The sequence below is a fragment of the Rosa chinensis genome, chromosome 4 (genome assembly GCF_002994745.2).
Source record: "Rosa chinensis cultivar Old Blush chromosome 4, RchiOBHm-V2, whole genome shotgun sequence".
NCBI classification, from domain to species: Eukaryota; Viridiplantae; Streptophyta; class Magnoliopsida; order Rosales; family Rosaceae; genus Rosa; species Rosa chinensis.
The window spans coordinates 65,596,462-65,609,561 of NC_037091.1; the positions used below are offsets into that span (position 1 = coordinate 65,596,462).

The 13,100-nt window shown below is 38.3% G+C and overlaps 2 protein-coding genes across 2 annotated transcripts; one reads left to right on the forward strand and one right to left on the reverse strand.

The window, feature by feature from the left end:
* The first annotated feature begins 1,490 nt into the window (after window positions 1-1,490).
* On the forward strand, window positions 1,491-3,366 carry LOC112197292. Its single transcript, XM_024337913.2, has 4 exons — window positions 1,491-1,659; window positions 1,763-1,895; window positions 2,508-2,813; window positions 2,986-3,366. Exons 1-4 carry the CDS (start codon window positions 1,574-1,576, stop codon window positions 3,094-3,096), a joined length of 636 nt encoding a protein of 211 aa, XP_024193681.1. The 5' UTR covers window positions 1,491-1,573; the 3' UTR covers window positions 3,097-3,366.
* A 138-nt stretch (window positions 3,367-3,504) lies between these two features.
* On the reverse strand, window positions 3,505-6,772 carry LOC112197291 (serine/threonine-protein phosphatase PP2A catalytic subunit). Its single transcript, XM_024337912.2, has 6 exons — window positions 6,177-6,772; window positions 5,415-5,529; window positions 4,603-4,711; window positions 4,423-4,500; window positions 4,048-4,239; window positions 3,505-3,945 (listed from the first exon to the last, which is right to left on the reverse strand). The coding sequence occupies exons 1-6, from the start codon at window positions 6,427-6,429 to the stop codon at window positions 3,772-3,774; spliced, it is 921 nt and encodes a 306-aa protein (XP_024193680.1). The 5' UTR covers window positions 6,430-6,772; the 3' UTR covers window positions 3,505-3,771.
* Window positions 6,773-13,100: the final 6,328 nt, after the last annotated feature.

Consider the following 13,100-nt stretch of genomic DNA (forward strand, 5'->3'; position numbering starts at 1 on the left):
TGGTGCCATGCATGCAAGGCATACCACCTTGTAATAAGGTGATTTAAAAGCCAAACGATATAGCCATTCGTATGGTTCTTCACTAGATGAGTTATCATGAGGATAAGAAACGTTCTCGAATTGGTTAGTAGTAGGATTGAGAACATAAACAGACTCAGGAGAAACACTGGCAGAGCAAGAGGCCGTTGCAGGACCGAAGGATGTTGATACGGCAACAAGCATCATCGAAACATCGGACTGGCAGAGCTTTCGGCCGGTTAATCCGAGATGGGATTGCTTTACCTAGAGGGATGATGATCATGGGCATTGCAGGGATTGTAGTGTCAGGGAACAAACCAGAGATTTTGGGGTTTGGGTTTTGGAGGTTGTGGAGTAGACGGAATTTGGGGTCGGAGATAAGAGAGAGCCAATGCTTGGAGACACATTGGAAACGGATCGGAGATCGAGCCGGCAATCGTAAGAGGATCTGTGTGAGGAGATCTTCTATGTTGGCTATTGTTTCTGCTGCAGATGATTCGATTCTACAGATTTTAGTCTGCATTTTGTTTTATCTAGGGCGGGTCGGAAAACGAGAGTATATAATAGCGAGTTTTCCAATCCTATTCTTCTTTCCTAGCTCGTTGAACCCAACTTCAACTTATAATTTGATTAGTAATTATTTTCTTCACTTATTTGGATTAGTATTGTTTCTTCTTTCTATTAGCTAGGATTTTACCTTGTACGTTTTGGATTATTGTTTCTTCTTGTATTACCTTGAACGTTTTGGATTATTGTTTCTTCATGTATAAGGATTTCCCCTAGTACGTAGTGGGATGAGTTTGAAACGTTCTTACTCATCCTGATAACTAATTAAGAAAATAATTAAAGAAACTGTACGCACACAAAAAGGATAAAATTATAAGTTGCAGAATGATTCTGGTTTCAACTTTTTGAAGTAATTAAGTCTAAAATATACTATTGATTTCCTAGTTAATTTACACAGATGGATCTTGTTGCTAATCTTGTTCGATTTTTTTGGACCATGATTTGAGTTAGAGTACGAATAGATTCTTGATAAACTATGATAATTAAGAAAGCGCCGATGCTTGGAGATGCATTGGAAACGACCACCAAGCTAGCTTAGTACACGTAGCGCGCAAGATTTGTTTGAGAAGGTCTTCGATGCTGGCTACGGTTTCTGCTGATGATGATGATGATTTGATCTTAGGAAAACTACTGTTCGCAAGTGACATTTTGTTTTGTCTACGGCTATGGTTTATAGCTTAAATTCCAAGCTCTGAGAGACTCTATAATCTAGTATGTGTAACTAGTTCTCCCAACCTCTTTAATCCGAGTTAGGGTTCTGCTCGAATGGGTGGGCTCCAGTCAAACATCTAACCAAAGCCCAAACCAGTTCTAGACTTCTAACCCAAATACTGCGGCCCAGAAAAACAGTCTCCCATAAATACGCCCAAAAGTGGGGGCGGTTTTATAATATCCAAAACATCAGGGCCAATTCTGTTAATTCAATCGAAATTAGGAAAGTCCCAATTTCTCTGCTAGAAACGAAAGAAGCAAAGAGAGCAACAAAACCATGCCTTCAGATTCACCATTCTTTCTCCTCTTCTTCTTCTTCTTCTTCTCCACAGCCTTCGATCTGCTCTCAGTAGGCTCCGCCACGTAAGCCCTAATACATAATATGTATGTATGTACTTGTTTGTATCTCAATATATGATCTGCTGCAGTTGAATTTTGAGCATTTTTTTTTTTTTTTTAAATTCAGAATCGAAGATGGTGAAGGCGAAGGGATTGGAAGTAGAACGCTTCTGGGTCTCAAAGAAACCCCTCATGGAACTAACTCGACCTTTGAATGCTCTCCTAATGGTCCCTGTGTTCCTTGCCAATACTCTGAAAAGGTTTTTTTTTTTTTTTTCTTTATTTTGCTTAATCAATTGATTTGGATTTTGATGCGTGCTGTGCTCAGTTTTGTGGCTTTCAGTATATATGTTGAGCATTGAGCTCTGGTTTGAGCTTGTTTCGGTTTGATTCTAGTTATAGATGTTGTTGTTTAACAAAATGCGGGGTATCATTTAGCTCTCTAATATTGATTTACTTGGTGGAAATTGGATTTAGAGCAGATGTTACGGGAATGTTGGGATCTAGTTTGATGTAGCAAAAGGAGGTTATGAATATGAAGAATTGAAGATAATGAGCTACTGATATGTAATCCAGATTAACATGAATTCATTTGCTACAGATGTTGTTAAAAGAATTGTTTGATTAATATTTAGGTGGGGGATTATCTTAGAGAGTTAGAGGCACCAATACTGCTCTGATTTTGATCTTGTATGAGATTGGCTAAGCCGCTTTAGGTGACTTTGATGGGAAGATCTCCATATCGAATGGTTGATATGATGTGTTCCTTTTGATATCCTTCACATCACTGATTGAATGTTTTATTACTGTCCATGTCTCCTATTTCAAATTCATTTGCCTCGTACTAGGACTAATTCTTTCTTCAATTGTAGAACAATGAGAAGTATCGCTGCAGTGAGACTGGTTATCGCATCCCTTTGAAATGTGTGGAAATTAAGCAAGGGTTAAAGGATGCAAAGGCAAAGATAGGCCCTAAGAAGAGTAGATCAACTCTGGAAGTTTCCCACAACATTTCAGAATTGCATAATGCGGAAGAGCTCAGTACTCTCTTAAAGCGTAGAAGTTTACTGGATGATGATGATTCTTCTACAGAAGAGAATGGCAAGCAGGCTTACATTACTTACAGAAGCTGTATACCACCAGTTAATGAAGAGAAGTTGTCAGTGCTTGGTTTTGAGGTATTGTATACATCTTTTGGTACCTATCTTACTCTTGTGAGTTAATTAACAGGTATAGAACAGAAGAGGATAGAGAATAGGAAAACACTTGATTTTTATGTTTCTATTAAGGATGCTATACTTATGGTCATACATTTGTGCTAATGAATGTCTTATGAACTCCTGTGGACAGGTGATTGTCCTGTGTTTGCTAGTCATTAGTGGTTCTATTGTATACTTCAAAAAAAGGCAGACAGCTACAATGGCAGGATTTTCCCGAATTCAGAGCAACGCAAGGTTTTAAATGCAAGGCCTGTGCTAAATCAGAAGTCCCTTCACACTTGCTGCCCTCAGTTTCTCCATCTGTATGCTATTTCATGTATTGAAACGATTCATAGAAACCAGTTCTCTCTGTTTGGAATGAAACTGCAGAAATTTGGCACTATGTTGTACTTAAAGCGTCCTGTCCTTGCAATCCCAGGAATTGCATTGACCATTTCCGAAACGCCCTCGATTTGTACGGTGTATTTTATTTGCACAAGGGGAGTAAATGTAACAATTTAATTGTACATTACCCTGCTCGTCTATTGAAAGCAGGGTAAAATGTTGAGATCTAACACAAACTAAATCTACCCAACATTCAATTTATAAAGTACGCTGCTCTCAGGCCAATGTGATTCAAAAATCAGCTTTCTACGTTGAAGATGCAAAATTACTGAACAAGATATACCATGTTATTGCCGTTTCCTCTCGAAAAATATACAAGACAATAGCAACAGACCATCGGTGACTACTGTCAATTCTCCTAACAAGTTTTTTCAGCAAATCAACAAAACAGCAGCAGGAGGACAAAAACTCCAAACAAAAGAATCATGTTGACCATAACCCTCAACTTAAACAACTGAACTCCTCTTAAAGGACACATCTACAGTAACATGGCAGAAACATGGATTACACACAGCCCATTGACATATTGAAATCACAAAAAATAATCTGGAGTCTTGCGTGTGTTGTCAGGCTCAATTTGACGAGGAGCTGGGTCAAACTGTAGAAAATTCTGGTCCATATTCTCCCCAATTTCCAAAATTGCAGCCATATTCCCACACCGATAACAATAGTTTGGAGCACTAAAAACAGTCACGACGTTCTTTTCCTGCAAACATGTCCAGATGAAAGTTCAAAATTCAGCAAAAACGAATGAGGCACATTACCAGAACAAGAAAACAAAGTTCTACTTCCATTTGTGTTCACACACCTGGCACCAGTTGTATCCTTCCATGACTAGCTGATGAGCTCTTGAAATCAGGCTGAGTCCATTGGTATGATTAAACTGAGCAGCTATATCCTGTCCAAATGTATAACCAGCACCACGTGGCGATATTCCCCAACCACAGCGGTCATCAGGATCAGACCACAAGAGATCGCACATTGGTCCTTCATGTGGAACCTGCTCATGCAGAAACAAGACAAGCGAAACATGATCAAAACAGGCTTGTAAGATGTAAATCAGAGAACCATCATGAATGCAGTCTTTATAATGCCTATGAATCGAAACAGAGAGCTCATACACCATTGCAGCATACACAATCTGTCATCACAATTTGGGCTTGCAAGAGAAACAACATCATACCTCCTGGATACGGTCCAAGGCTCGGATATTGTCCAATGTGTCCAACGATGGTGAAAGGCCCCCATGCAAACAGAAAATCTACAATATATATACCAGAAGCTGTCAAAAATCAACCAAACTGATCTATCTTCAATATATTTATCACTAAAAATAAAATAAAATAAAAAAAGCTAGCTCAACCTGACTCTCAATAAGGGCTGTGAGGGGAAGATAATCAAATAAGTCAGTAAAGTACTTCCAGACATTGGCATTTCCGTATTTTCGTAAACACTCGTCGTAGAAACCATACCTGGAAAAAGTGACACAAATGAACAGAACATAAGAACCACTCTCAATCGGCAAAATCTACATTACTGTTGCTTGACTATATCAACAATCAGCTTGTAGTGCATTCAAAAGCAATATTCTGGTCAAGCATATATGATTATCAAGGAGTTTCTTAATTTATCCATGGATCAAAAAGCCAATGGAACCTGATCAAGCTCAACCATATCACTAATCTCATAAAAAAATAAATACCAACCTTCTCTTAGACTATCTCCACTTAAAAGAAAACTCTACTCACTTAACGTAAAATAGTTGCCACAGACTAGGAGCCTTTTCTTTATATGAACATAAGGTAGGCCAACCTCTGATTAAAAGCCTGATTCTATGTATTTTGCTGGCAGAAGGACGCTCTCTGAAAAGTCTAGGATAATCACCTAAGCATCACATAAAGATCCCAATAATTTTGGGGACTCGGTCCCACAAAAGCAGATATCAATTAGTGAAAACTAATATATATCAAAAGCATTCAGTCAGATGAGGAGGAGGGGCAGCATAAATACTAGCATGGCATTGACGTGCTTAAGAGCTATTACTCTGAAGAAACTTACAATTCAATCAACAAAATCAGACACAATACTAAGAGGAGCTCTGCATTCTCAAGACACAGCTTCACATGCTTTACAGAGTATGAGTACCAGACTTGCAAATAAAATAGACGTCCTTACACTTGAGTAATTTGCCGACTCTCATGATTTCCTCTCAGGATCGTAATTCTATCTCTATAACGAACTTTCAGAGCCACCAGAAGTGTGACAGTCTCCACAGAATAATATCCACGATCTGCATTGTGTAGCCAATATATTAGTCTTAGACACACATAAGCAGCAAACGTAAAATTTCAACACGATGCATTTGAATTATACCACATATGTTCCAAAACACTTAACACAATGTTAGCCCGTCAACAGAGATGAAGAACACAACACATCAAAGCTCATCACAGGACTTCTTTCCACCAAGCTATTCCGCCAAATTTCAAAACATCACAGATACGAAAGAAAACTATAAAAGAGAGAAAGAAAGAAAAAACCCAACCATCAAATTCCCCCGATCATTATTCCAGCAAATTAACCACAGCCAAGCTCGCATAGATTACAATAATTCTCACTCCAGCATTACACCACGCAATTCGTTTCCAAAACTAAGTGGAAAGACCAAGATCATCATATAGCCAGCTTCCATTACTCGAAACAAAAAAGATCAAACGATCACACATAATCCTACGCATGTAACTTCATTTACATAACAAGAACAACACGCAACACAAAATCCGCAGCCTCAATCTAATTTCTCAGCAAACTAAATCCAAATCCTCATTCATTCAATCAGATTGAAAAATAAGCTCACAAAAAAACATAAAGAAAATGCGAAAATCAAAAAGAGAAAGAAAGATAAAGAGGAAAGGGGAAAGAGAGAAAGTGACTGACCTACATAATCACCCATGAAAAGGTAATTAGTATCAGGAGCGTTGCCTCCTATCCGAAAAAGCTCAATGAGGTCGTAGAACTGGCCGTGTATATCCCCACACACCGTAACCGGGCACTTGACCGGTTGCACGTTCCACTCCTCCACCAGGATCGCCCTCGCTTGCTCGCACAGCGTCTTCACCTCCGCCTCCGGCAACGTCTTGCACTCCATCAGATGCTCGATCTGACGGTCCAGATCCCCGTGAGACGGCATCGTTTCACCTCCTCCTTCTCCTCCCGCGCTTTTTCCTCAGATCTCAAACCACCGCCGATTCCCAGCAGATCTGACGGTTGCGCAGCGAAGCTCAGCGCCGGCCGGACGACGATCGAAGCGTTGCTGCGGATCGGGAGAGCGAAACGAGTCGTTTTGAGGTTGGGTCGAGTGTCGACCCCTCTATCATACTCTGTGATTTTTTTGTTTTTCTTTAAAAGAAAAAAAGGAAAATTAAATTGAAATTAAAATTGAAATTGTATTTATGTGATCGTGAATCACAAAGGCGAGGGAAATGAAATGCAGGCTCGCTCTCTCTCTCGCTTCGCTGCGAAATGAAGCTCAAATGAAACCCAAATGCAGATTTCACCGCATTAGCTTCTCTTTTCTTTTTCTTCTTCTTTTTTTTTTTTTTTTTTTTTTGCTGTTAGCTATTTTTTGTTATTCGTCAATATTGCAATGGGAGAAACAATTTCTCTCCCCGGTGGCTCCGCCGAGTCAACATCATGAATGACCAACACGTGTCGATCCAGCTGCTTCTTTTGGAGTGTTCAACCTCTAGGCTCTCTCGGGTGGGCCCCACGATTCCAAATTTTCTGTTCTTTTTTTTTTTTTTTTGAAAGGCTGTTTTTTTCTTTTTCGGTAGAAAATTGTGAACAAGTTTCTTGTTCCTTTGTTTTTGTGAATAAAAGATAGAGGGGTTCTATTGGTCAAAGAACGCAAGCTCACCAGAAGAGAAACCAAACAGAAAAATTTGTTTTCAGTTTATTTGGTCCAAAAATCACAGCAAGGATTTATTCAGCTTTTTTGAATGTGGACTTTACAAACTTTGACCATGTTTATAGGACCCTATTCTATTTATATGTAGTGGGTGACTTCTTTTTCTGAAAAAGAAGGATAATATAGTGGGTGACTAGCTGACATTATGAGAAATTAAACTATAGAATTGAATAATTAAATGGCCTTCACTAGTCGGCCTGTTGGGCCTTGTATTTTGTTTCATTTTGGGCTTCCTCATTGAAGAATCTTATGACAAGCAAACATAAGCCTTTGACTCAAAACACTAAAATTGGTCAAACTTATCCCCAGCAATAAATTACTATTCTCACTTACCTTATTTAAAATAAAATGACAATTTTACCCTTGACGTAATTAATAAATTACAGCCTGTCACTCTCTCATCTCTCTCTCCTCTACGTCGTTTCTCTCCTATCTCTCTCCTCAGCATTGTCGTCGACGCTCAATCTGAGGCCACCGAGCCTGCCAAGAAGCAGCAGCAACAGCCATAAATCGTCAACGTCCACCATGAAGAAACTTGGTGCCCAAAGCCCGATCTCTCTCTCTCTCTCTCTCCCCTTCATAAGGTGGCTCCTTGACGTCCTCCGATCTGCAATCTTCCACCACTCCAATGTCCTCCAATTTTCGCAAGAAGCTTCCAGACACACTCGATCAAGGAACAGTCAGTGGCGGCTTTTTCGAAGTCGTTGGACTTGACTCGACACATCTCTCTCTCTTCTCTTTTCTCTTTTTTTTTTTTTTTTTTGTAAATGAGGCAGAAGTTCTATAAGGAAAGAAAAAAGAATAAAAAAATATTTATTTGGGCAATAAATATCTATTAGGGAGCAATAAAAGTTTTAAATTGGTGTAATCTCCGAGTTTTTTTTTCTTAATCAAAGTTTTATTTGTCTTATTTTAAGGATATTAGTTCCCATTTCAAAGACCGAAAAGTCTATTAGGGGGCAATAAAGATCTATTGAGGGCAATAAACCTCTCCGGCCCTATATGAGATATTTGACAACCTCTTTGAGGACTTCCGGTGAGGTTTCAAAAACTTTTATTGGGGGGCAATAGAGGTTTATTGCCCCTCTATTGGGGGGCAATACACCTTTCTGGCGACCTATGAGATCTCCGACGACTTCTTTGCAGATCTCCGACGAAGTTTTTAGATAAGTCTAGTGGGCGGCAGCCGGTGAACGGACTTCGGCTAAGTCCTTTATGGCTTCTCTCTCTCTCTCTATGTAACAAAGGAGTGAGGGTAAAATAATCTTAAAAAAAAAAAATAGAAAACTTAATTGGGTATTAGGGAATACCTTATTAAAGTCTTTATGGGTAAGGAGGAATTAAAAAAATTTAATGGGGTAAGTGGAATAAATGACCCTAAAATTAGGGTAAATGGACAAAAACTCTAATTTTAAACTAATTAGCTAGTGCCAAGAACCCTAGAATGATTTTTACCAACAGTAGGGTAAAAACTTTCTTGCATTTTACAATGAAGGCTATAAGGGGTTCACATCCAAAACCAATTGGCAATAGATGGAGTAGCCCAAACTTTTATAAACTTATAGGCAAGGTCTCATGTTTCACATGTGGGATCTATATATTCTCAATAAGCCCCCGCACGTGTGACGAGTTTTCAAAGAATACACATTGACAACTTTGGGTGACATGGAGACCGTGTGGCCATAAGGCATGCACACGTGGGATAACCTAGCTCTGATACCATGATAAAGTAATATGAGGTTCACATCCAAAACCAATTGACAATAGATGGAGTGTTCCAAACCTTTATAAACTCATAGGCAAAGTCTCATTTTTCCCATGTGGGATCTATATATTCTCAACAAAAACAATACCTAACTTTCAAAAGTGATCAAAGAGGTACCTAAACTTATAAAAATTGATAAACTTCATACCTCCGTCCATTTTCAGTCACATCTCCGTTAAAACTAAGGGTATATACAACTTTTCACTCAATTTTTAGTTAGAAATGACAACATTATCCTCTAATTCTTTCTCTTTCTCTTTTTCTGTTCTCATTTTTCCTCGTTCTTTTGCAATCTGCATGCTGCATCTAGTCATCTACAACCTAACTATCCAAGCATAATTCTTCTTTACTTGTGATTGCCCGACTATTAAAAGCTAGTTTTGGTGTGAAAATACTATTATAATCCCATAAAACACCTCACATGCACCGTACGCTATCAATTTTAACAGAGTAGCGATGGAAAATAAGCTAAGGTATCAAGTTGATTTGTTTTTAAAATTTTAGGTATCATTTTAATTACTTTTGAAAGTTTGGTATCATTATGTCAAGTGTAAACAAGTTTAGCCACCGTTGGTGATAAAAACTCACCATAAAATAATAAACTATAATAGAGAGACCCGAGGGTACGCAACCAACAAAATATGTATTTATATAGAAGATCTGTTGAAATTGATGTAGTATAACTATAGGTTATACCGTCATAGTGTCTTTGATCAATGACTCAAAGTGGGATGGAACCTTGGCCATGGAGTTTGTGAGGTAAAATATGTACCAATGTACTGAAAATGTTGGCTTGGTGGCGAGTCTCTCATATAAATTATGTTTTTAGTGAGTAATTAAACGAGAACTCAAGCTCAAAATCTTTTCAAACAGAAGATAGAGAATACCCCTTAGCTCGTAATATTGTTGGTATTTAATTAGAGCAAATTTGGAATTTCAAAATTTGTTATACTTATTACTTATATCTGGCTAGCTAATTTGTGACTTCCATTCTTGGACATCAAATGGAACTGCTAAACCTTGATCAATGTTGTTAGTAAATTGGTGAGCTCCAGTCAAGTAATGTTCAGTGTTCAAACAAATCCGATTAGATGGATTGATTGTATTGAATATTGGCTTTAATTTGATTGGTGGACAAAATCAAATGTGAAGGGCCCATGGGTTGCCTAGGTTAATTAGGTTATATATGCATCCCTATTAATTAGGAAATATATATAGCAAGGTATTGCTGCCGCAGGGATTGTTTTTTGGGTGTGAGAGATTAGACAATTAACCTAATTGTATTTAGGGTTTTGGGTAGAGAGTTTATTCTAAAACTCTAATTATATTCTCTCCAATTGATTATAGTGGAATTTCTCGCCGGCTCCGAAAGTGGACGTAGCTCAATCACATTGATTGAGTGAACCACTATAAATTCTTGTGTTTGTTTTCTTTTTCGTTGTTTGGCCACTCATCTAGTTCCATATCAATATTGTGTTTGTTATGCTTCAGCACAACAAACTGGTATCAAAGCTCTGGTTCTGAATTGGGAGTTGATTCGTTGATTGGAAATCATGGTTAACGAGAAAAAGAAAGGGACTGAGTCTTCAAGTTCTTCGCGTTGGTCGATTTCTAGGCCATCAATTGGTAATGCCAAATTTGAAGTTGAAAAGTTTAATGGCACCAACAATTTTGGCAAGTAGCAGTGTGAGATGATAGATGTCTTGAGTCAACAAGAATTGGATATAGCTCTGGAAGATAAACCCGTAGACGTAGATGATGTAGAGTGGGCGAGAATTAATAAGTGGGCTTGTGGTTCTATCAGAATGTGTCTTGCTAAAGATCAGAAATTTTTTGTCATGAAAGAAACTTCTGCAAAAGCGTTGTGGAAGAAATTAGAAGACCAATATATGATCAAGAGTGCTGAAAATCAGTTTCACCTGAAGAGACGGCTTTTTCGATTTAATTATCGACAGGGTGTTTCTGTGTCTGAACACATCAGTGATTTCAATAAGATACTTGCAGATTTGGCTAATTTGGATGTGAAAATTAGTGATGAGGATAAAGTGTTGTGGTTGCTAAATTCTCTTCCTGACGAGTATGAGCATTTGATTACAACTTTGTTGCATAGAAAGAATGATGTGAAATTTGATGATGTGTGTAATTCATTGATAAATAATGAGTGCAGAAAGAAAGAGAAGCAACTTCAGAATGTTTCAAGTGAAGCACTTGTAGTAAGGGGCAGATCTGATGAGAGAAAACCTACTGGAAAAAGAGGTAAATCTCGTTCCAAGTCAAGAAGTAAATTTCCTACAAAAGATGAGTGTGCTTTTTGTCGCAACAAAGGAAGAATGTCCTAAGTTGAAGAATAGAGACAAGAAGGATTCTGAAGTGAATGTTGTAAGAGATGATGAAGATGACGACTTTGATTTTGCTTTGAGTTGTTCATCAGCTTTTGAAGATTTTGAAGAAGAAGAGATTGAGTTTGCTTTGGCTAGTTCATCTGCAGTTGGTTATTCTGACAAGTGGAATATGAATTCAGGTTGTTCACATCATATGTGCCCTAACAGGGAGTGGTTCTCTACTTTCAAGGAGTTGAATGGTGGAATAGTTTTGATGGGAGACAACAGTCCTTGCAGAACAAGAGGGATTGATACAATTCGTCTCAAGATGCATGATGGAGTAGTCAGAGAATTAACAAATGTTCGGTATGTTCCAAATTTGAAGAAAAATCTTATCTCTTTAGGAACTTTAGAATCAAAAGGGCACACAATTACATTGAAAAGTGGAGTTGCTAAAGTTGTCTCTGGTTCATTTGTGATGATGAGAGGTGAAAGGTTTAGAAATTTGTATTTTCTACAAGGGAGCACAGTGACAGGTGAAATAGCAATATTTGAGACTACAGATGACGATTATGCAGACAATATAAAATTATGGCATATGCGTCTTGGACATGCTGGTGAGAAAGCAATGCAGGGATTAGTGAAGCAAGGTCTATTGAAAGGTGCAAAGACAGGAAAATTAGAATTTTGTGAACATTGTGTCTTAGGAAAACAGACTAGAGTTAAATTTGGCACCGCAGTTCATCAGACTAAAGGTACTCTAGATTATGTTCACACTGATGTATGGGGACCTACCAAAACTGCATCTTTGAGAGGTAAGCATTGTTATGTCTCTTTTGTTGATGACTTCTCTAGAAGAGTATGGGTGTACACCATGAAGCATAAAGATGAAGTCTTAGATATATTTGTGAAGTGAAAGAAGATGATTGAGACTCAGACCGGTCGAAAAATTAAGAGGCTCAGGTCAGATAATAGTGGTGAATACAAATCTTATCCGTTCTTGAAACTATGTCAAGATGAGGGCATTGTGAGACACTTCACAGTTAGAGAGACACCACAACAGAATGGGGTAGCAGAGCGCATGAATCGGACTTTATTGGAGAAAATTCGGTGTATGTTGTCTAATTCTAGATTAGGCAAAGAATTTTGGGCTGAGGCAGTTGTGTATGCAAGCCATCTCATTAATAGGTTACCTATTGCTGCACTTGAGGGAAAAACTCCCATGGAGGTATGGTTTGGTAAACCTGCTACTGATTATCATTATTTACATATTTTTGGTTGTCCTGCTTATTTTCATGTCAGGGAAAGCAAGCTTGATCCAAGGGCCAAGAAAGCTATATTCTTGGGATTTAATGAGGGTGTTAAGTGATTTAGGCTTTGGTGTCCAGATGTGAAGAAAGTTGTTGTAAGCAGAGATGTGACTTTTGATGAGGCTATTATGGTTGATCATAACAAGCAGAAAAATTCTGAAGAGCAGAGAATGACCGTAGAGAGTTTGCAGCAGGTGGAGTTAAAGAAAAAAATTATTGAAACTCCAATTGTTCCAGTGAGTCCTACAGTTGATTCAGATGATCTAAATATTGAGGACATGAGTGTTGAAGTAGAGGCTCCAACCCAAGAGCCTACACAGCAAGATGGACCAATTGCAACTACAAAGCGAAAAAGGAATGCTCAAAAGCCTGCTTGGCTTAATGATATGGTGACTTATGCACTTCCAGTTACTGAAGAAGAAATTCCTACTACTTATGAAGAAGCTGTCATACATACAGATTGTGTAGAATGGGAAAAAGCTATGGGTGAGGAGATGA

Bases quoted from the DNA above. Each gene is read 5' to 3' on its own strand.
- LOC112197292 (XM_024337913.2), top strand. From the start codon at position 1,574: ATGCCTTCAGATTCACCATTCTTTCTCCTCTTCTTCTTCTTCTTCTTC. The intron at 1,660-1,762 runs GTAAGCCCTAAT...TTTTAAATTCAG, and splicing joins CTCTCAGTAGGCTCCGCCAC to AATCGAAGATGGTGAAGGCG. The intron at 2,814-2,985 runs GTATTGTATACA...TCCTGTGGACAG, and splicing joins TGTCAGTGCTTGGTTTTGAG to GTGATTGTCCTGTGTTTGCT.
- LOC112197291 (XM_024337912.2), bottom strand. From the start codon at position 6,429: ATGCCGTCTCACGGGGATCTGGACCGTCAGATCGAGCATCTGATGGAG. The intron at 4,712-5,414 runs GTAAGGACGTCT...CACTTTTTCCAG, and splicing joins AGTCGGCAAATTACTCAAGT to GTATGGTTTCTACGACGAGT. The intron at 3,946-4,047 runs GTGTGTGAACAC...ACATGTTTGCAG, and splicing joins AAGGATACAACTGGTGCCAG to GAAAAGAACGTCGTGACTGT.